The following is a 24,745-nucleotide window of genomic DNA, read 5'->3' on the forward strand; positions in this document are numbered from 1 at the left end:
AATTGAAGACTATAATATTGTATCTTAGATGAGCACTGTACCAAATAATTACACAGCAGAAACATATTTTTTTATTATATATTTTATATATATATATATTATATATATATTTATATATTTACATATTTTTTTACTGTATGATATTTAGCACTCAAATAAGTTCTTACAGTAATTTAAAAGAAACATGACAACGGACCAAAGGTTTGTCTCCAGCTGTCAAAAAGCATAACGGTAGTATTAGATGAAAATTAATTTCTACTTCTATTTGAATGACATGTTGGTATTGGGTGGTATATTTCCATTTTTGTTGTTTTAGTGAAGGTTGAATGACAAAAAAAAAAAGTTTGATTTAGAGTCATGGTGTTTTCAAACCAGCCTCTAAGGGGCACTATACACCAAAACAAACTGAAGGCTGTAATGGCCGGTAAATAACTGTGGGATTTATAACTAGATTATTTTTTAAATAACATTGTGACCCATAATTCCAAAAATTTATATCCATATACATAAAATGTGATGGAGTTTTTTCCATTTTTTTAAATTCAATTTTTCAATATTTTTTCACATTTTTTGTATTTTTTTTTAAGCCTGAAAATTTAGCCTGCCTTATAAAATGCTATTTTACACATTTGAAAATAATGTAAGAATGACACTTTTATTAGAATTGGCATCCAAAAGCATTGACTTGACCATCCGTTCTCTTTACTTTAGAAGCACAGACGTGTAAGCACAGAGTTCACGGTCACAAACCCCAAAATGTGGCCTGATATAACTTTTGTATTTGTTATTACTATATAATGTGCAACTGTACGTGCAATGGGAAAAATGTATTTGTAGCAGAAGACATTTGTCTCCCCTGTCGGCAACACTGACAGCAGAAGAATAGGAGTGAGAGGGTTGGGTTGTAAATACAACTGAAACCACAAAACGATACCACAACAAAAACATGGGTGTGAGTGGGTCAGAGGTAAACTACAAGATGAAAAATGAATCCGGTTGCAGTTCCATCTTTGTTGGGCTTCCAGTAAAGTATGTGCTTATGACAAATTGCATTCTTAAATCTCATTTATTAAATCACTGTTTAAGAAAAATGTGGCATTTACCAGTGTATGTTTTCTTAAGAACACACCACATAATTCATCATATATCGTGTTTTTCAGAAATATTTCCATGTCTTTAAATGGAGACCAGTGGGTGGATTTGTAAACTATTAAATAACCATGTCAGTGCTTCTGCAATAGAAGTACCGTTCTTAAATCAGACTTCCACTTTAGAGAAAAATTTATTTTTTGATCAAGTGAGCATGCTCCATAATCTGAACCCTGGTGCACCTGTTATTGATTGGTGATAAGTCCACAGCACGATCAACCTCTCACCCTAATAAAGGCTAAGCTTCAATTGTCAGTGCTGTATGGCTAAAGCTAACTGCTAGTCTCCCTAATGATTATTGCAGTTAATTCATTCCATACCCATAAGTGAATAGGATTCAATATTCATTCATTCTATCCCAGCTGTCTTCGGGCGAGAGGCGGGGTACACCCTGGACTGGTCGCCAGCCAATCACAGGGCACATATAGACAAACAACCATTCACACTCACATTCATACCTATGGACAATTTGGAGTCGCTAATTAACCTAGCATGAAACCGGAGTACCCGAAGAAAACCCAGGCATGCACGGGGAGAACATGCAAACTCCACACAGAGGGTGGAATTGAACCCTGGTCTCCTAGCTTTGAGGTCTGGCGCTAACCACTTGACCGCCGTGCCACCTGGATTCAATATTTATAAATGAAATATTTTTGTCGTTTATGGCTTTCTAAATACACTTTTTTTTTACCATTATCATCTTTACACTTGCTAATATTTTTTGTTTACAACACTTTACTTAACCGTATTGCACATGTTTCGGGATCACTGCAGGGGTACAAGCGACAGACGCTGCTTTGAACATGCGACCAAGCTAAGTAGTTTGCCTCAAATTCAAAAGGTTTACAATTGAAGTGGGGAAGAAAGACAATGTAAGAAGCAAAATTATACCACTTCCACATGAAATGGGAGGAGAACTTATTTTTACTGTGTCATGTTGGACATGCCATCTAATACAGTATAATGTAGTGTCTCAGCAATGTAACATTACTGACACCTAGTGATCAGAATACTACATATTTCAATATTTTTTGACCATTACTGGGGAGCAAGAATGGCGACCCACTAAAAACAGCTCTGTGACCCACTTTTGGGTCACAACCCATGAGTTGAAAAATCACTGCTATGGTTAAAAAAAAAAAGGCCGTATTAGAATGCCACGGCATTTTGATCAACAACTGTCTGTGTTCAATTTCACTGCAAGGACCTTAGTTGGATCTTCATATGATAAGGCTTGGGAGTGAGCGTGACTCCATAGACCGGAGTGAAGTCTGGTTCTCCAGCATCCTCAGGCCAGATGAACTTGAATTTCCTCAGCAGAGTCACCATGATGAGGAAGAGCTCCATACGAGCCAGACCCTCACCAAGACACATGCGTGGACCTGAGGTATAGTCATGGGGGGTGGGGGTCATTCATTTCATCGCAACGTCAGTTACATAAATCTATGTATGTGTTATACCTGCAGAAAATGGCATGAAAGCTTCAGGCTTTACAAACTCTCCCTTGCTATTGAGGAAGTTTTCAGGGTTGAATTCATGAGGAAATTTCCATTGGTCTTCCTCATGCAGCACAGAGGTCAGGTTTGGGATGATCATTGTACCCTGAGGAGCCACACAAATCAAATTATAGGAAGAATGTAGGTGTTCATATTCAAGTCAAGTTAATATTATCCAAATATTACAGCATGGAAATGTTTTAATCTTAGGCTTAAGTGAGGAAGTTTGTTGTCCTCCGGGTATCATCAGTGTTGGAATGACAAATTATCGTATCAGAATTATGGTATTTTGGTAATGGTAATAGTTTAATTTCATTTGAACATGCATCAGATTACAATTGAGTGCATCACATAATCAGTTCACAGTTCCACATGTCCAAAAGGAGTAGGAAGAAGCAAAGCTTATTAAATCCTACCCCGCCATCTGGTACTTTTACAATCAGTAACTGTTACATTTGTTCACTTCCTGCTTTCCTAATATAGTTTTAAGTTGTTTTTTTAATTATCATTAAATAAAAAAAATAAAATAAAATTTGAATAAATTTAAATATTTTTTTTTAATGATTAAAAAACGCAACAGTTGTTCACTTCCTGGTTTTTTAAATCATTAGAAAAAATAAATAAAAATAACAACAACTTTCCTAATATAGTTTAATTTTTGTAAGTTTTTTTATTTAATTTATTTATTTTATTTTTTAATTTTTTTGTCATGTACCGAAGTATGAGGTGATATGACCATCCAATGACATAATGGGTACCATAGTAAGTGTCAATATAGTGATATATATAGCACATCATGACTGGTTCAAGACTCTTCATCCTTGTATTTAGCAAACATCAACTGCTTGTATTGTTTCTTGAATTGGCTCATCGTTGTGCATTGTTTGAGGGTCTTACTCAATCCATTCCATAGTTTGATTCCACATACTGAAATGCTATGGCTTTTTAACGTAGTCCTAGCATATAAGTGTTTCAAATGTAGTTCTTCCCTGAGATCATATTTCTCCTCTCTTGAAGTATTGGATGACATTTGTAGCTAATTCAATCAGTAACTGTTACATTTGTTCACTTCCTGCTTTCCTAATATAGTTGAAGTTTTTTTTTCACGTATTGAAGTAGGAGGTGATATGACCATCCAATGACATAATGGGTACCATAGTAAGTGTCAATATAGTGATATATATAGCACATCATGACTGGTTCAAGACTCTTCATCCTTGTATTTAGCAAACATCAACTGCTTGTATTGTTTCTTGAATTTGCTCATTGTTGTGCATTGTTTTTTTCTGCAAAATTATTCTCCATACGCGATTTGACATTGCTCAGCACCATCTCCTGCAGTAAAATATTACTACCCTGTATACTACAACTTATAATATAGGTTTCATTTTAAATAAACATAACTGGCAGAACAGCACTCCTACCTATGTATTGTGCAGGATGAGCTTCTGCATCCAACAGCCCCAAATTTGTTATTGGTGTCAGCATGTCTTTTGACTGATTGTCAATAATCATCATTATGTAATCATCTATAATGACTCATTTGAAAAGCTGCTCCAATAGAAATTGCGATTTAAATACGGTTCATTGTGCCATCCCGTCATGTGACGGACTGTCTGGGTGATGGTTTGAAGTCCCAGACTGATAGTATCAATGATCTGCTGACCGACAGTGACCCATTCTACCAAGCTAATAATTAACTTAGTTGCGGTGTTGTCTTTTTCAGCCTACTTTTAAAATGACCGAGTGACTCTAAACAAAACATATACATATTTAGTATGTATATGTGTACATTATGTGTTAATATGAGTATTTAAGTACATGCACATATATATCAGGAGTGCACACACTTTTTCAGCTTGCAAACTATGAGTCAAACTGCTATACTACACACTTTTTCAATAATTCACAATTCAATTCAATATGGCAATTAATATAACTACACATTTTTCCTTAATAATTATGTCAAACTTTGACATATTATTAGTATTTTTTTCATATTTTAATCAGCTGGGGATTTTAAAACTTGCATTAAAAAACATTCTATATTTAACTGGTTCACTCCTCGACAAAAAGTAGTGTTGTCCTTACCTTAGGAATGGAATATCCCATTAGCTCTGTGTTTTTTGTTGTGCAGTGGAAGACACTAAGTGGCACTGTGTTGGCTATTCTCTGCACTTCATGGATGACAGCCTGTAAATAGAGACATCATCATCAGTTATGATCACCTCGTAGTTTGATCATTGGAGAAAATGGGAGAAAATGTTCATGCCTGTCTGGGAAAAGTATATGAAGTGTGTGGTGACAGATTTTGGAGCCTTAATTCATTCATTCATTTTCTACTGCTTATCCTCATGAGGGTCACGGGGGGTGCTGGAGCCTATCCCAGCTGTCTTCGGGCGAGAGGCGGGGGTACACCCTGGACTGGTCGCCAGCCAATCACAGGGCACATATAGACAAACAACCATTCACACTCACATTCATACCTATGGACAATTTGGTGTCGCCAATTAACCTAGCATGTTTTTGGAATGTGGGAGGAAACCGGAGTACCCGGAGAACATGCAAACTCCATACAGAGATGGCCCAGGGTGGAATTGAACTCGGGTCTCCTAGCTGTGTGGCATGCGGGCTAACCACTCGGTCAACGTACATCTGCAAAGAGTATTGCATTATTATTATTATAATTTACCTGCATGTATGGCATGCTATTTCTGTCGTCAAAACACACTTGATCCTTCCCTTCCAACACCTCATCTATCTCCTGTTGGCAACGCTCTGACAGATAGAACACAAAAAGAGGAGTGTTAGTGTGGAGAAGAATTCAATACGTGAACAACACAGGCCTATTACATTATTATTATCATTGTACTCACCGTTGGAGGTTCCAATACTTTCTGTGCATTTAGTACGTTTACAATATATAAATTATTAGTGGAGGTACCTTGTATATGTGGGTGGGTCATAAGATAGAGGAAGGCAGTCAGGAGGGTGTTGGAGGTGGTGTCTGTCCCAGCAAAGTGAATGTCTAGAGCGTACATGAGGAGTTGGGACTCTGAAAATGTGCAATTTTCTTTATCACTTTGCTAAAAACAGAAAAAAGAGCACAAAAAGGATTCAGTGAAATTGATATGAAATATAAGTGAGATCCGTAACATTTATTTTTGTTAACAAATGATCTCAAAGTCATACAAAAACAGCATCTGTAAAAAAAAAAACAAGTCTGGTTTATGATGTTAATGTTTGGTGACCTTTTCCAGTTCATCCAGATAGCAGTCCATAAAGTCTCGTGGCTCACCAGGGATTCTGGTACTCTTATGCTCGGCCAACACACGCCTTGCAAGTTTTTGACAAGTCTAAAAAACATAAAGAAAGATCACGTCAGTATATTATTTTCATCAAAGACAATTAAAGTGTAACAGAAAAAAAAAACATTTTTCATTCATCTCAATTGGAAATCTATTTGGGACATCATATTTATACATTTTTACATAAAGACGATAGTTTAGGCGGCAGCGTAAGCAAGTACATATTAGCAAGCACTCGTGTCTTCTTTAGGAGTGGGCAATATTGCCCCAAAATTGTAACAAAATATTTTCAAGAAAATTTAAGGTAATATCTAGTTTTAAAATATTACTGTCATTGTCCAAGTACATATTCTGTAACAATGTGCAGCATCACATGTATTAAAAAAAATCCTATCCCTCATTTATTGCGCTTAATGGTTTCCAGACCGGACCGTCCCTTATGGAAAAAAAATATATTGCAGTATATTGGCAAATATAATGCAATGTATTAGGAAATATATTTCCATATATGGGATCTTATGTTTATATTTTCCAATATATTGCAATATATGCATAGATCATATATGTGTATATATTGATACATATAACAAATATCTAAAAAAAGGACTATATTTTTACATATATAAAATTGCATATAATTTGGGATATAGAAACTCATATATTATATATTTGGATTTAAGATATTTCAATCATTTGTATATTCTGCAATATATTGCCATATATTACATGAATATATAATATATTGTATAATATATGTACAAAAATATATTATTCCATGTATTTATAATATATAATGTATTGGAAAATATAATGGAAAAATAATATATTATAATATAATACAATAATTTAAAGTAATATATTGATAAATATATTTTCTTTAAGTAAGGGGTGATAATTGAATTACTACGAAGTAGGATTCCTTAGTGATAAATGAAATATTTGTGTATTTAGAACATAGAAAGGATGTTCACAGCCTTCTAAATACAGTTTATAACATTATTTGAGCTCTCTAGATATGAAATAACAACCCTATAGTCACCTTTATGCTCGTATTACTCAATATAGTAGACATAATAAGAGTAAATAAACCATTTAAGACATTAAAAAAACTTGTGCTGATGTGTGTTGCTGTAAATGTGTACATAGACCCAGATCTTGCCGATTTCCTGACTGTGTGTCCTACATGCTAACCACTTGTCCACTGTGCGGCCCTGTAATTCCATGGCCATGGAGAGTGTTGTTTTTATTACCCCACTTTCCTGATTACTGTCTGCCCAAATAAAGAGTACCTTAAGCGCCTCTGAACACCCACACATTGGTGTCAGAAGTGGTATTGCAGGATGGTACCTGATTGGATGTCCACAGATGCATTCAATGAGGTAGATTCTGTGGGAAAATGTGTTGTCCTGCTGGAAATGTTGAACACTTTGAACTGAACACACTCACTGAAAATCCCAAGTATTTGCAAGTCTAAAGTCCGAGGCACGGTCGAGTGGTTAGCGCGCAGACCTCACAGCTAGGAGAACCGAGTTCAATCCCACCCTGTGTGGAGTCCTTAAACACACCATGTGTAAAGCAGACTATGACTAATGTCATAGTTTTACACAATACATAATAAATAAGAAAAATTTGATTGCTATGATGTGGTACCTATGGCTGCACGGTAGTTGTGTGGTTAGCGCGCAGACCTCACAGCTAGGAGACCAGGGTTCAATTCCACCCTCGGCCATCTCTGTGTGGAGTTTGCATGTTCACCCCGTTCCTGTGTGGGTTTTCTTCGGGTACTCCGGTTTCCTCCCACATTCCAAAAACATGCTAGGTTAATTAGCGACTCCAAATTGTCCATAGGTATGAATGTGAGTGTGAATGGTTGTTTGTCTATATGTGCCCTGTGATTGGCTGGCCACCAGTCCAGGGTGTACCCCGCCTCTCGCCTGAAGACAGCTAGGATAGGCTGCAGGACCCCTCGCGACCCTCGCGAGGATAAGCGGTAGAAAATGAATGAATGAAGGAAAGTCATTAAAGTCATTCAAAGTCATTAAAAATCCAAGGGGAGTTTCAAGTCTTTGTCACATCCAAAGTCATCAAAATTGTGATTGAAGTCCATAACGCATGACTTGACATAACTCTGGTGGACTCTATACCATGTCCTTCCATTATCTAAACCATGTTCTGTTATCCTTATCAAGTACCCAGGAACAGTACAGTAAAGCCATATAACATACCTTGACGTTCTCAAAAGACTTCATGAAGGGAAGTGGCAGACCACGAATCATTGGGAAGGAGTCATAGAGCTGTAATAAGGATAAAACAAATCAAACACAAGCCTTCAAACGTCATTCTATACAATCCAGTGAAATCAATGTTTCAACTAAATCATCAGTACAATCTACATTAACCAGAACTGTTGACATAAGAAATGTATTTTTCATTACTAGTTAACATTATAAGTTTCACACTGATTTGTGTTCACATTAAATTCTGAGATGTTTGGCAATGGTATTATTTGCATTTTCTACAGACATTCAAAGACCTAAGTTGATATAGACCCGGCTTTACTTCTGTAGTCTTCCTTCACATCAGTAACTTACTGTAAAATGTCCAAATTTAATGGTAATGGTTTAATTTCATTTGAACATGCATCAGATTACAATTGAATGCATCACATAATCAGTTCACAGTTCCACATGTCCAAAAGGAGTAGGAAGAAGCAAAGCTTATTAAATCCTACCCCTCCATCTGGTACTTTTACAATCAGTAACTGTTACATTTGTTCACTTCCTGCTTTCCTAATATAGTTGAAGTTTTTTTTTGTTTACATTTTTTTGATGATTTAAAAAAGCAGGAAGTGAACAAATGTAACAGTTGTTCACTTCCTGCTTTTAAAAAATCATTAAAAAATGTAAATAAAAAATAAAAAACAACTTTTTAAAGTTTTCGTTTTTTAATTTAATTTAATTCATTTATTTTATTTACATTTTTTTGTCACATACCAAAGTATGAGGTGATAAGACCATCCAATGACATTTTTAGCCTTATGCATTATTTTAGCTGTTTGAAGATGAACTATATCAGCAAGTTGAAGTATTTGTGATTTTAGAAATAAGGAGTTATCCTTACTGACCTTTTTTGCAGTACATTTAGCGAGTGAAGATTGCTTTTATAGTTTGTTTTTTTTGTCCTGTACCTGTACAAGTACGAGTTGAATGTGACATATAAGTTGTCTTTCAATATTTTATTACGAATAATATCCCATAGTCAATCACAAAATAGCCATCATCTACTAATTATTTATATATAAAAAAACACATTTTTTATTTTAGAAATAAGGAGTTAGTATGTTCTCTGTAAGCGGCATTATGAATTATCCTTACTGACCTTTTTTGCAGTACATTTCGCGAGTGAAATTTGCTTTTATAGTTATTACTCCATATTTCCACACAATAAGTAAGATATGGTAGAACCAGAGAGCAATCAAGAGTGTGGAGTGATTTCTGATTGAGAACAAATTTTGCTTTGTTCAATATTGAAATATTTCTGGCCACCTTATGTTGTATATTTGTATATATGAGGTTTCCAGCTCATATTTTCATCTATTGTGATCCCGAGAAATTTATTTTCCGTCACTCTTTCAATGTCTACACCGTCTATTTGTATTTGCTGGTGCGTGTCCTTTCTGCTGTTACCAAACAAAATATGAAAAAATGTGTCATTGCCACATAAAATACTTGAACTCACCATTGCCCATGGTCCATTAGCCAGCTTGGCATTCTCAGTGAAACATTGAACAATCACTTTGATGAACTCGTCATCATAATTGTAGCGTTTACCAAACAGAACCTGGCAAATGATGTTGGAGGACGCGTTATGGAACATAAGTTGAGGACTCAAGGTTTTGCCTGTAACAGATAATGACATTAGTTGTTGAGATGTCAGTGTATATGCTCCTTATATACAGTAACTGCAAGAAATCACACTTGCCATACCAATGCTCTGTTCCAGTGTATTCATGATGAACTGAATCTCTGCAAGAATCCTTTCCTCCATTGAATTCTTCCCGAGACCGAAGTTCCTCAACGTCATCAGAGCAAAGCGACGATGCTCCTTCCAACTCGTACCATAGTCAGCCAGGATCACTCCTACACAGGTGTGGTTAAGACATAGCTTAAAGAATGTTCTTCAAATGATATATGTGTGCAAGTTATGGACATTATTTTGTAATTATTTGTGAAATTTCTAGTCAAACTGACATACTATGTGGGCTCTAAGATTGTGGCGCAGCCCACGCAGTGGTAATTTTGGTCAAGTGCACTATTGTGTGCAGCCAATTTAGTAATTTGGTAGACTGGGTTTTGCAGAGATGGGCATGGGCACCAGGGGAGAAATTTGAGCCCTTTGATGTCTAATAACAATACAGTCAAAAACAATAGTACACGCAACACATTAGGGGATGCATGCTTTGCTGCGTTTACACCAGGGGTCTCAAACTCTCAAAATTTACCTGGGGGCCATCGGAGCAAGGTTCTGGGTGAAGCCGGACCGCATCAGGTTTTCAAAAAAAAAAAAACCCAAAACGCATCTATTAAAAACTAGAAAAAAAATCAATAAAAAAAAACTATCTTCAATGCTTTTGCTTCTGCTATACAAGACACTTTTTCAGTACTTTGGTTCCGGTTTTCCATACCAAAATATCTGATAAAACATTCCACTGTTCTCAAATATCTTAATTTTTATTTTTCTATACACAAAATAAGATAAAAAAAATAAAATAAACAAATTAAGAATAAAGACAATAAATCGATCAATCAGTAATAAATAAGTAAAATAATAATAAAACAGCAAATAAGAAAAACGTAAGAAACCACATACAGTTACATACATAAATTATTTTTTTCAGATTCAAACAGTTATTTAACCTTTAACATGAACATTAATGAAACTTAATAATTTTACCCAATTAGCAAGTTAGCATCGTACTCAGTTCCATCTGGGAGCAGCGTCGTAACTTAAACAACATGTTTGATGAGATGCTTTATCTTGACGTGTATTTTCCGTTTTATTCCAAATCATTTCCTGCATTTATTTGTACCTAGCGTAATAAGCCTTTAGCTTCATTGCTAATCCAAAGCAAAACAGGGCGGGGTAACAGGGTAGGGTAACAAGTATGGGCGGGGCAAAATCATGTTAATTGTGTCCGGTGTGCACACAGCTTTAAGCTGTCATTTCAACATTAAACTTTGGTATCAAGGTGGGGGCCTCAAACTAGCATCGCCAAATGCGGCCCGCGGGCCGTGAGTTTGAGACCCCTGCTTTAAATGGTAGAATTGAGTAAAACTATAAAATAGACAAAACAGCCAAAACAATTAGGCTTAAGTGAATTTCCCTGAAGTATGATTCCATGTTAAAAATCAAATATTCATAATAAATCATATGACCTAGGCTTAAGTGAAATTCCCTGAAGTATGATTCCATGTTAAAATTCAAATATTTTTGTAGTTAGAGCGTAGACAACTCATTTAAGTCATTCTAGATATGGTTTCTAACATTACTAGAGCCCTCTACACATGAAATAACACCCCTATCGTCAACTTTACAATAAGCTGTCATTTCAACATTAAACTTTGGTATCAAGGTAGGGGCCTCAAACTAGCGTCTCGCGGGCCGCATTTGGCCCGCGGGCTGCGAGTTTGAGACCCCTGGTTTACACCCTTTTGAATACAGAGGTTCGCTTTTCTTCTTACGTAACTGTACGTATGTCTTACCTTTTCTGTTGGTGGTGTCATTCACGTAAAGATCTTGGGGCCGTCCAGCAAAATCGGTAGCCTTCGATACTAAAGCCTCCTTCAAAGCATGGACGCCGTTGATAATAACCGCTGGTTTCGGACCGAGGTACACACTGTAGACATTCCCATATGCTTTTCTCAGCTGAAAAAAATAACAATAAATACACAATAATGAATATTAGGATATGCAGTATATGACTTTTTAAATATACAATATTCACATCTACATTGTCGTATTAAAGTTTAAATAAAGTTGTTAAACAATTTCTTGATTAGATTAGATTCAACTTTATTGTTATTGCTCAAGTCACCGGTAGGGGGCAACAAAATGCAGTTAGCATCCAACCAGAAGTGCAATTTTATAAGTACCTTATTAGTAAGTAAATGTAGAAAAATGGACAGATCTATGTACAAACTATCTAACAGGCTATGACTATAATACAGTGAGGATATGTACAGGGATATAAATGACTATAATATGGCTATTGCAGATTATAAACAGTATGCACAGTATGGATGTGACAATATATAATAACAGTAATATGTACAGTATTGCAATGAAGTGACTAGAGTATGGCTATTGCAGATTATATATAAATTATAAACAGTATGATCTATGAATGCAACAAGATATAACAGTAATATGTAATGTGTTTACTGAACAAATCAAATGCACATTCTCATTGGCGGAAGTAATATATTGTATGATTTTAAAAATGCTGCATATGTCATTGTATGTACTCACCATAAATCTATATCTACTATGTTCATTAGACCTATATTAAGTATCTGAACATTTTGGAATTTCTCACATTTCTGCATAAAATCACCATCAAATGTGAGCTAATCTTTGTCAAAATCACACAGATGAAAAAACAGTGTCTGTTTTAACTAATACCACCCAAACACTTCTAGGTTTTCATATTTGAATGAGTGTAGCATGCAAACAATGACATAAAGGGGAGGAATAAATAACTGAACTCTCTTCCTAAGGAGACTTAAAGAGCAATTGAAACCAATATTTTACCAAACAATTGAAGTCAGATGTGTGCTCAATTCAGATCAGATACTTTTTCATACCACTGTATTAAGAAGGTATGTGTGTATTCTGTGTGGGCCGTGATTTAGCAACAATTCAAATAAAATGGTATAATCTCTGTTATTAGTGTCTCTCTATTGGTGTTCTCCCTTTGTCATGATTCATGTGTACAAAGTTCAAGGCCATTGAGTCCAATAGATTTGGTTTCTACTGGTGATACATTTAAAAGGGAGCAGCGCTCAACTATGTGTAAACAACCCGTCCACAGTCATGTAGTCATGGAAATTCATGGAATTTATTCATGAACAATTATAATTTATTAAATAAAAATGAATTTATTAATTCATGGAAGTTATTGAGAAATCTATGCCAGTATATATATAGCATTGTAAATAATTATTCCATTATACACTCAAAAAACAAATGTTTAGCCTCAACAAAAAAAAATGAACGCAACAATTTCCATTAGTCTTTCTTAGTTATGACAACTTAATTTGAAATTGCTTTGAACAAACAATATTGCGTTGCACGAATTAGCGTTTCCTCTTCACTCAAAGCTTATTTTAAGTAATGCTGACTGAATAATTGTTTTTAAATAAAAAAGAATAATAAGAATAATAAAGTTTTTAAGTTTGTAACTCCAAAAAAATATGTTAAGTCAACTGACTTAATCATTTTATTCTAAGTAGTTTAATTTGTTGTCTACTTAATTATAATAATGCACACAGCTTTTTAAATTAATATATATATATATAATTTGCTAAATAAAATAAATAAATAAAATTTGAGTGTATATGACATACTAAATTAAGTTCATGTAATAGCCAACATTATTATTTGAACATAACTTAAAAAATAAAGTTAGCAACTTGGAAAGTTTATCTAAATCAATTAATTACATTTTTTACATTGCATTTATGTATTAAATCAAGTGGTGTCAACAGATACTCTGAATTACTTTTTAGAGTGTAGATTGATAGATAAATAGATAGATAGATAGACTTCCTTTATTGTCATTGCACAATATCACAGCAGTGAACTTGCCAACGAAATGCCGTTGCCTGGCTCCCGTATAGTAATAAATAATAATAATAATAATAATAATAATAATAATAATAATAATAATAATAATAATAATAATAATAATAATAATAATAATAATAATAATAATAATAATAATAATAATAATAATAATAATAATAATAATAATAATGTGGTGAATAAATAGATGACATCAAATATGAACAACAATACACAGCGTAAACAGTAAATTGCACAAATAATTTAAATAATTTTTAATAAATAATAATAATTTAAAGTTTTAAAAAATTATTAAAAATTATTCCATTCCTCCTTTATTTTTATTTTTATTTTTATTTTTATTTTTATTTTTATTTTTATTTTTATTTTTATTTTTATTTTTATTTTTATTTTTATTTTTATTTTTATTTTTATTTTTATTTTTATTAGTAGTGGTATTAACTTTGCACACAATCAGGCAAAAATAAACATCATGCAAACTAACGATATTGTAATGTGCATGTTTTATAATATAATAAATAACATAAGGGACAATAAAGAATTATCATACCCTCTCAAAGTCCTGCAGGGGGTTCGCCAAACTAAAGCTCAAGATGTTTCCCAGGACAGGCAAGATTATAGGTCCAGGTGGAAAATTCTTGGGCCTTCGGCACATGAAAGTATAGATGACGAAGAAAACACAAAGCGGTAGGAGGATTTGGACCAACATCTTGGGACAGTGGTGGACAGAACTGGACTTCTTTTTAAAGGGAGCTGTCGCTCAGGTCTCTTCCGCTACTGTTTGTGTGCTTGTCTGAGTTAAAGGGGGCGGGGGAAGAACTACTGCAGGTGAGGCTTAAAATGTAGCATAAAATATCTGCTTTTACTTTTGGGGTTTTTTGAGTTAAAGTTTGATGCATGCTAGTACGATATAAAAACATGACTAATTATGTTGGTGTTTTTTTTTAAATCACAATTTGCTTGGACAATAAAAGGAAGTGCGTCAAAATGTGTTATATTTCTGGACAATTCTTGTTTTTTTTCTTTGTGCTGAAGTTATTTTATTATTTTATTATTTTAGTTTATTTTAGTTTATTTTAATTAGACCAGTAAATAAAATCCATAACTGACGAAAGTTACACTGTCTAAATATGTCGGAACTAAATCACACATTGAGTGTTGTGACGACCAATTTTTACGGTGACACGCAGACGTCATTTGCCTTAATAATATCGACTGTCTTCTTTGGTAAGTTTTTAATAAATGTTAAGTCATAAATAATGACTAATGATAAATAATAAAACATAAGCTACATCTCATGTTTGTGCTGCACCATTTGTCGGCGTGACTTGCTTGATTCTTTTTTGCGTGTGGTGACGGCAGCTTACCAGTGGATGCTAAGCTAACGTTAGCTATTTAACGTTAGCAAGTAAGAGGACAACATGTCGGCAGGTTTTAGTCCTAAAACAATTAACTGGTAAATGTGCGTGACTGCGATGATACAGATAGATTAGGAACGGTTGCAGGTGGTGAATAACTTGAATTACTTGCTTCTATATAAATATGCTTCTATATTATCTCATCTCATGACGTTCTTGTCTAAATATAGCCCTGTAAGCTCAGGGCGAAAACGTCATAAATGTCACTTTGAATCTTACGGTGTGTGTTTGTTTTTGGTATTTAAATGTTTTGGATAAGAAACCTGAACTTGTCGAATGTCTTAACTGTGCTGTTAAGGAATTACCACAAGGGGGAGCCAAAGAGATACTACAAATATTGGTATTGATCTGTAATACAGTAATACAGGGGCAGTATCAACAATACTGTTTCATGATTTTTGAATGATTTTTGACGTCATTGATCATGATAAACACAAAAAATTGGCCAAACTGCATAAGACGATGTAACAATGTCAGTCAAATATTATAATTATTGTCCCTTATTACATACAGTTGTTTGAGAAAAAAAATGCAATTATGATGAATAAGGGAATAAAAGTAAAAATCTACTACGACTTTTTTGTAGTTTGTAAACAATATATACATATAGGGGTGTCACACGATTAAAATGTCCCATGGGACGCTAATAAATGAATTCATGACTCACCCGATAAATTAAAATGAACTTGATAATATTGCCGGAGTTGTTATTTTGCAATGTGTGTGCTTTTCTGTTTTTCTCGTCTCTTGTCTGTGTGGCCAACATGCTAACCACTAGGTCACCGTGCAGCCCCCTAAAAGTGAAACTATTTTTAAAAACTTTTAAAAATGAATTGCTGGACTAGACAGCAAGAGAATAATGTATTGTATTGCATTGGGCCACTCAACAAGTGGTATAGAGTTGCACAGCAGAAAGACTTGATTGACGTGATTTTTCACTACTGTGTGTGCTTCACAGGTGAGTAGCGATGGCAGCAGGAGGGACAGGCGTTGATCTCACCAGGAAGTTTGTTTCAGAAGCAGAGCTTGACGAAAGGAGGAAAAAAAGACAGGAAGAGTGGGAAAAAGTTAGGAAGCCGGATGATCCAGAGAGTAAGACCCAACCACGTGACAAAAGACCCAAATGCGAACATTCTTACACATGTTACTTGTAAATATTTACATATGCGAATACATTTGTCTCTTTAGAAGCCCCGGAAGAAGAGTATGATCCACGTTCCCTCTATGAACGTCTGCAGGAGCAGAGAGACAAGAAACAAGAGGAATTTGAGGAGCAATTCAAATTCAGTGAGTTTTTTTTTTTTTGTAAAGGAAGTGCTTGAGGCACACCTTGCAATGCAACCTACCTTGGTGTGTGAATCTCTGGCCACTTCACGATTTGATGCAATTACAATTTAAAGGCTTGCAATGCAATGATAAAACAATGATTGATACACCGGTTACATCTTTTTTTTGTGATAGTTTGTTTATGAAATTAATGAGTCCCCTTGCACAAAATGTCTTAAAATCATCACAAATGCACTGAGGAGCGGCCACACACTGCAGCAGTCTTTACTTCTGTAAACACACGGAAATTCACATTACGTATTCGCATTAGTACTTCGGTACGTGACAAAAATAAAATAAACAAAAAAACCCTTACAACTATATTAGGAAAGCAGGAAGTGAACTAATCACCTCATACTTCGGTACGTGACAAAAAAATTAAAAATAAAATAAATTAATTAAAGTTAAAAACTTAAACAATATTAGGAAAGTTGTTGTTTTTATTTATTTATTTTAATGGTTTTAAAAACCAGGAAGTGAAAAACTGTTACATTTGTTCACTTCCTGCTTTTTTTAATCATTAAAAAAATTATTTAAATGTATTAAAATTTTATTTAATTTTTTTAATTTAATGATAATAAAAAAAAACACCTTAAAACTATATTAGGAAAACAGGAAGTGAACAAATGTAACAGTTACTGATTGTAAAAGTACCAGATGGAGGGGTAGGATTTAATAAGCTTTGCTTCTTCCTACTCCTTTTGGACATGTGGAACTGTGAACTGATTATGTGATGCATTCAATTGTAATCTGATGCATGTTCAAATGAAATAAAACCATTATCATTACATTTGGGTAATATGAACGACTACATAATAAATCAAATTTGTTAAAAAAATCCGAATTGGTCCTCACACCCTGCAGTGTGAACGTAGCCATAGATGCGGTCCACATTTACAATAATCTGTGATTATGAGACCCCTTCTCTACAGCATTCATCTCAATTTTGTGAAAGTATTCAAATATTTTTTAATGAGTTCTCAACTTGAAGGTCACCTGAGTTTAGTTTTGAACAAACTACAACGCTTCATGTTTTCTGCAAAATGTCATCATTTGCTGCAATGTGTTAAGAGCAGCTTTGTTGCCATGGTGACAGAGAACATGGTGAGGGGATTGGACGACGATGAGACCAGCTTCCTGGACGAGGTTTCCCGGCAACAGAGCCTGGTGGAGAAGCAACGCAGGGATGAAGAGAAACAAGAACTATTGGAATACAGAATATCCTTTTGATTATTTTTCATTTTGATTTTTTGATCATCGGTCATTCACTAGCAGTAAATGATTTTAGTTTTACTACAGTGCCCCCTTTTTGTGCCCGGCTTGCTGTTTTATGTCTGGCAAGCAAATCATGATTGTCAAACATTAAGCAGTATTGTGCTGGATACTGCTTGGCGAGCAGGGCAAAGGTCGCTTTAAATGGGGAAACAAACCTTCAATCGATCTCAGTTGAAGGCTGCTTAGAGTCAGCATTTCCACACTCTAAATAAATGTCATCATATTAAAATGGAGACAAACTAAATGATTATGACCAAAGGAAACTAAGCAATTAAATATGATCAACTGCTTTGTCTAGATCCAGACGTATTTGGAGTTTTTATGATCATGCTTTAATAGACTCCCGTAATAAATATGAAATTAAACCACCAAAATGTGATTGAAATGTAGACTTTTAACGATAATGTATTTAATAATTAGTTTTATGCAGAGATGCTATCGTTTTGGACATAACTGAGAATAAAGTGTATTTATAATGTTTAACACTGCTTGAAAATGCAGATTTTGTCAATTTCTTTGAATTTCTAATCCGCTGTAGTGGTCATAAAAACCTTGTCCTGTGCAAATACTTCTGGACCTAAATGTATTTACTAAAAAGCACCAAAACAGAACTGTTTTACATCACAATCTGTGACCTGTACTATTTGACTCTCTGATATATATATACATATATGTATATATATGTATATATATATCAATTCTATTCAATTCTGTCGTTATATATACACGACAGAATTGAACAATTGAAACAATTCTGTCGTTTATTCCCTTCCAGTCTATCCGCTTTCCTTCCCTGTCCACGCCAGACAACCAGTGTAACAGAAAGGTTTGTCTGCACATGACAACAAAGTGGGTTGTCGTGGAAACTGCATCATCTTGTTGTCACTACGGTGACCATTTTCAAGCAGTCTTTTGCTGCTGTGAGCTCTAGCTGAAGCTGAACCACACCTACACGATCCCATGCCTTTTACCGTTTCTGCTCCCTCTGGTCACTATCAATGCTCCTCTCGGACCCGCACTACTGGGTCATTTCTTCAAGGTCAAATGTGGTCTCTCATGACTCCCACATTGAATGATGCAAGCTCAGTGTCTACTTGTTAGAGGTTGTTGTCTTTCGAGTCCCCTCATGAATGTTCTTTAAGCTTAACTCCGTACCGCCACAGTGCTATAGCAAAGCAAGTGTCGCCTGACAGCCGCCCAGAGCCCGAGAAGAAGGCAGCACCTAAACATTCAGTGGTGGAGCAAAAGACCAGCCACTTGTCTCAGGCCCATTTACTGGTTGGAGCTGTCAAAAGACGCAAGTATGCACAAATACTGTTAAAACTTACTAGTCCTACTTTTACTTAATTTGTTACTCCACAATCTTAATATGTAAAGATATGAACATGTTGAGGGCTGCACAGTGGACGAGTGGCTAGCGCGCAGTCCTCACAGCTTCAATTCCACCCTCGGCCATCTCTGTGTGGAAAAACCCCATGCATGCGTGAGTTTTCTCCGGGTACTCCGGTTTCCTCCCACATTCCAAAAACATGCTAGGTTAATTGGCGACTCCAAATTGTCCATAGGTATGAATGTGAGTGTGAATGGTTGTTTGTCTATATGTGCCCTGTGATTGGCTGGCGACCAGTCCAGCGTGTGCCCCGCCTCTCGCCTGAAGACAGCTGGGATAGGCTCCAGCACTCCCCATGACCCTTGTGAGGCTAAGCGGCAGAAAATGAATGAATAAATTTCTTGGAAACTACAAGGCAGATAATTATAAGCAGCTGGTGGCAAACCTCCTTTTTAAATAATTTTAAATTTAACTACAAATGCACTCCTGCCGGGGCTGCACGGTGGATGAGTGGTTTGTGCGCAGACCTTGCAGCTAGGGTTCTCGCATGTGTGGGTTTTCCAAAAACATGCTAGGTTAATTGGCGACTCCAAATTGTCCATAGGTATGAATGTGAGTGTGAATGGTTGTTTGTCTATATGTGCCCTGTGATTGGCTCTCGCCCGAAGACAGCTGGGATAGGCTCCAGCACCCCCCGCGACCTTCACGAGTATAAGCGGTCGAAAATGAACGAACATATTGACAACAGTTCCACCATCTGGTAGATGTAACATGACGTCTATGAGCCGTCACAGAGAAGTCAGGTCTTAATGTTCATGTTGTATATGCAAAGAAAATCAATGAATAATACCTTATGTCCTTCTCAGCTCACCAAGCGCTAAGCCAAATTGTGTGCCAAGGTCTCCACTCTTTCCACATGCTGGCCACTATGCCTCTGTGTTTATCAATGTTTACTTCTGCAAGCAAGCAGACACCTGCTAGAGCGAGAAACCCCTCCATAGTAGTGAGACTGAACTTAAAAATAACAGTGGAACCTCAATGACTCAGTAGAGTGTATTTTTTCATTCTAGTCCACATCCAACTTGTTTTCATTTGACTATATTCTAAAATCTCCCAGCAATGCTTTAAAAACATATTTAACTTTATTGTCAATGGAATATTTTACAGATGTAATGGTACATGCTTAGTTCCCCAGCTAGTGGACTGGTGGTTTTGTGATATATTTCTCGCTGTTTGTGGGGGCATGTGTGCCTGTCCCAGTTGCCGGAAAACCCTCAGTGTGATTTAATGTTCAATTTCCACACCGCACATATTTCAATATTTTATTTATCCATCCATCCATTTTCCTCTGCTTATCCGGGTCCGGGTCGCGGGGGCAGCAGTCTTAGTAGGGAAGCCCAGACTTCCCGGTCCCCGGCCACCTCCTCCAGCTCCACCGGGAGGACACCAAGGCATTCCCAGGCCAGCTGTGAGACATTGTCCCTCCAGCGTGTCCTAGGTCTGCCCTGGGGCCTTTTCCCGGCTGGGCATGCCCGGAACACCTCACCAGGGAGGCGTCCGGGATATTTTGGATATCTGGTTCTTGGGACATATTTTATTTATTTATTTAGTTTTATTTTTGCCTTCTTTTGAAATATTTCTGTGATAATTTTTAACCATTGGTAATATGTCATTTGGCTGCATGGTGGAATAGTGGTTAGCGCGCTGGCCCCACGAACAAGAAGACCAGAGTTTACTTCCACCCTCGGCCATCTCTGTGTGGAGTTTGCATGTTCTCCCCGTGGGTTTTCTCCGGGTACTCTGGTTTCCTCCCACATTGCTAGGTTAATTGGCGACTCCAAATTGTCCATAGGTATGAATGTGAGTGTGAATGGTTGTTTGTCTATATGTGCCCTGTGATTGGCTGGCAACCATGCGACCCTCGTGAGGATAAGCGGTAGAAAATGAATGTCATTGACTACAGAACCCTAAATCCAACTCTTGTCCTCTCGCCCAGTTCTTCACAGTCATCAGACAGCAGTAAGAAACAGAAGTTGGAAAGCCCAGCAACAGGAAATGGAGACAGACATACAGGTGGGCAGCAGCCTGAGGCCTAATACTGTTTATGACTCATTGTGTGTTTTATTTGAAACATACAATCTGTCTCTCAAGATTAATAATAAACAATGGAAGGTGATATATCGTAGATAGCGTTGTATTAGCCACACCAACTGAATTTAGAGGAAAAACCTGAATGTTTCATATGTAAGCCTCACCAGTGTATAATTCGACAGGAGCCAATCATGCGTTATGGAAATGACAGAAGGTCCTCACACAATATAACATTCTGACTCACGGTGTCATCTAACATCCAACATCTAACTCATCATACAGCAACTTAACAATCAAAATGTACCAATATGAGTTTAACATAACAAACAGGAGCCATTTGAACATGTACCCATTCTATATTATAACCACAAGAGCAATTCATTGGAGGACAAGCAACACAGAAAATGGAGGCTGACTCCGCAATGCTTCCTCTGTCCACCAGAGGAGCCTGTAGAACAGAGCTGTGAGGGAGGCTGATATCATTGCAGCGCCCCAACGAATGCGTTACTCAGTTTTTTTCCCATATCTTATTTGTACATGTTTGTATATTTGTCAGGTACACTGTTAAGTTGCTGTGTGATGAATTGTGTGTTGTTGGTAAGGTGTCTTCGCAAATATGACACTGAGTCATACTCATTATTATACTGTTTATATATCTCGCAGCCTGACATTAGATTCTGTTGTTCAGAGCAGGAGGGAGGAGGAGGAGCTGAAAGCCAACAAAGCGTCACAGGCCCGATGGCCAAGAACTCTTCACCCCACCTCAACTCCAGCAGTCAAGGTGTGCTTCACCTGCCCTCTGCGGCGGTGTGCATCGGCGTCTTACCAGGACTCTGCAATTATTCTGGCAGCAGCGACTCTGACAGCAGCTCGGACAGCGAAGGTAGCGTGGACGTAATCATGTCACCGTATCCAAGGCACAGCAGAGCCTACAGATAGTCTGACATATATATATATGCACAGTAACACACACGTGTACTGTGGTACATGTTCTCACAAGAATTGAACAGGGAATCCGATACTGTAAAAATACCCCGTTTATTCAAAAATACAGAATTATGGGCTTGCTCAGTAATGCAAGCCCCATAGACAGCAGTCTCATTTTTGAGATAAACTTTTCAACTCTCTCTGTGGCTAAATGCTAATTGCTAGCATGTTAGCATTTAAGCTAATTTACTCATGTCTAAAGGCAAATACACACATGGCATGATGTAGGAAGGTTAAAGGACAACCTTGGCATTTTGTAAACTTGAGGCCCTCTTGCTCGGTGCTAGCATGATGACTGTTAGCATGTTAGCATTTTAGCTAATTTACTCATTTCTAAAGGCAAATACACACATGGCATGATGTAGGAAGGTCATAGGACAACCTTGGCACTTTCTAAACTTGAGGCCCTCTTGCTAGGTGCTAGCATGATGACTGTTAGCATGTTAGCATTTTAGCTAATTTACTCATTTCTAAAGGCAAATACACACATGGCATGATGTAGGAAGGTTATAGGACAACCTTGGCACTTTCTAAACTTGAGGCGCTCTTGCTAGGTGCTAGCATGATGACTGTTAGCATTTTAGCTAATTTACTCATGTCTAAAGGCAAATACACACATGGCATGATGTAGGAAGGTCATAGGACAGCCTTGGCACGCTCTAAACTTGAGGCCCTCTTGCTAGGTGCTAGCATGATGACTGTTAGCATGTTAGCATTTTAGCTAATTTACTCATGTCTAAAGGCAAATACACACATGGCATGATGTAGGAAGGTCCTAGGACACCCTTGGCACTTTCTAAATTTGAGGCCCTCTTGCGAGGTGCTAGCATGATGACTGTTGGCATGTTAGCATTTCAGCTAATTTCCTCATATCTAAAGGCAACTACACACATGCCATGATGTGGGGACACTGTGGGACTGCTTTAATACTTTTGGGACTTGAAGCTATCTTGCTAGGTGCTATCATGGTAGCCATTAGCATGTTAGCATTTAAGCTAATTTACTCATGTCTAAAGGCAAATGCACACATGGCATGATGTAGGAAGATTATAGGACAACCTTGGCACTTTTCTGAACTTGAGGCCCTCTTGCTAGGTGCTAGCATGATGACTGTTAGCATGTTAGCATTTTAGCTAATTTACTCATGGCTAAAGGTAAATATACACATGACATGATATAGGGATGTTATAGGACAACATTGGCACTTTCTAACCTTGAGGCTCTCTTGCTAGGTGCTAGCATGATGACGGTTAGCATGTTAGCATTTTAGCTAATTTACTCGTGTCTAAAGGCAAATACACACACGTGGTATGACGTGGGGACACTTCCTGGACACTTTTGGAACTCAAGGCTGTCTTGCTAGGTGCTAGCATGGTAGCTGTTAGCATGTTAGCATTTAAGTTAATTTACTAATGTCTAAAGGCAAACAGACACATGGCATCATGTGGGGACACTATGGGACTGCATCAAACTTTTCGGTACTTGAGGCTGTCTTACTAGGTGCTAGCACGTTAGCCTGCCAACCTTTAAGAAATTAGATGAAAATTGCCCCCACCCCCCGGCCAAAAAAAATCAGTCTCAAGTCTTCTTTGGCGTGCAATGGAAAACTCCTTGATCCTTGTCAATTCTTGTAAGAACATGCTAGTAGAAAACCTTGAACTTTTCCCTGTTATTTTCACAGCTGTGAGTAAAACTGTTACACTTTGAACTGCCATGGGAGACGGCTGAGCAAAAATACTCCTAATAAATAAACAAATAGCAACATGAAAACCAAGCATTTCAAGCAGCTGTTTGTGCTTTTACTGTTGTGGCTAGCAAACATAACGCTTCCTTCCCTCAATCACGTCTCATGCAGTTTAACCCAGCAAGCAAATCCCGCACTCCGTACCCCGATGACATCCCGCTCTCCCCACATCCCATTCCCAACCCAAGCCACAGTGACGACACAAGCTGTGCTTTTGGCTGTGGGAACAGTGATTGACAGCTGTGGAAGAAGGAAAAGACTGCTTAGGATGTGTCATGTGACTCCTTTGTAGCTATCAGCAGCAGATGAGTGAGATGCAGTAAAGGCGCATTTCCCGCTTTTTTTGTTTTTTTTGTTTTGTTTTTTTTGGGTGTCATGCAAAGTGTATCGCGTTGGAGAATAAAGTGAATCATGTTGTTTTGTCATCAGTCCTTTGTCCCTCAGTCGCATCATTCAGGGGAAATGTTCAAGCAGTTGCTGCTTCTTCAGGCTCAAGAGCTCTGTGTTGGTCTAAGCAAAGAGAAATAAAGAACTTTCTCTTTTCAAGTGTGTCTACTGTCTTCATTAGAACTGTACTGTATTCTGTGTTGGGTGTGTTACTTAAAAAAGTAATTAGTTATGGTTACTAAGTTAGTTACTCCAGTACAAAAGTAGCCAGTTACCAGTAAAAGTAACTATTGCATTACTCGCCTCTGCTACTTTTTTCAGTTATGGGTAATCTAACTAATTACTCTTACTGTCAGATTACAATTGAATGC

At 36.8% G+C, this 24,745-nt stretch overlaps 2 protein-coding genes across 3 annotated transcripts; one reads left to right on the top strand and one right to left on the bottom strand.

Moving 5' to 3' along the window:
* Positions 1-691: 691 nt before the first annotated feature.
* Positions 692-14,617, bottom strand: LOC131130896 (cytochrome P450 2F2-like). Its single transcript, XM_058075007.1, has 11 exons — positions 14,367-14,617; positions 11,716-11,878; positions 9,940-10,092; positions 9,692-9,852; positions 8,179-8,247; positions 5,897-6,001; positions 5,590-5,731; positions 5,338-5,423; positions 4,737-4,838; positions 2,610-2,751; positions 692-2,531 (listed from the first exon to the last, which is right to left on the bottom strand). The coding sequence occupies exons 1-11, from the start codon at positions 14,523-14,525 to the stop codon at positions 2,344-2,346; spliced, it is 1,470 nt and encodes a 489-aa protein (XP_057930990.1). The 5' UTR covers positions 14,526-14,617; the 3' UTR covers positions 692-2,343.
* A 294-nt stretch (positions 14,618-14,911) lies between these two features.
* Positions 14,912-24,533, top strand: psme3ip1 (proteasome activator subunit 3 interacting protein 1). 2 transcript variants are annotated; one of them, XR_009130116.1, is made up of 7 exons: positions 14,912-15,043; positions 16,193-16,326; positions 16,423-16,521; positions 17,657-19,136; positions 21,162-21,238; positions 21,950-22,139; positions 24,099-24,533. XR_009130116.1 is itself a non-coding variant. In XM_058075020.1 (7 exons), exons 2-7 carry the CDS (start codon positions 16,203-16,205, stop codon positions 22,193-22,195), a joined length of 813 nt encoding a protein of 270 aa, XP_057931003.1. In that variant the 5' UTR covers positions 14,912-15,043; positions 16,193-16,202; the 3' UTR covers positions 22,196-24,091. The 2 variants fall into 2 exon arrangements, 1 of the variants encoding a protein (XP_057931003.1); XM_058075020.1 differs by lacking the exon at positions 24,099-24,533 and having other exon boundaries at positions 17,657-17,778; positions 18,997-19,136; positions 21,945-24,091.
* Positions 24,534-24,745: the final 212 nt, after the last annotated feature.

Source organism: Doryrhamphus excisus, chromosome 6 (genome assembly GCF_030265055.1).
Source record: "Doryrhamphus excisus isolate RoL2022-K1 chromosome 6, RoL_Dexc_1.0, whole genome shotgun sequence".
Classification (NCBI taxonomy): domain Eukaryota; kingdom Metazoa; phylum Chordata; class Actinopteri; order Syngnathiformes; family Syngnathidae; genus Doryrhamphus; species Doryrhamphus excisus.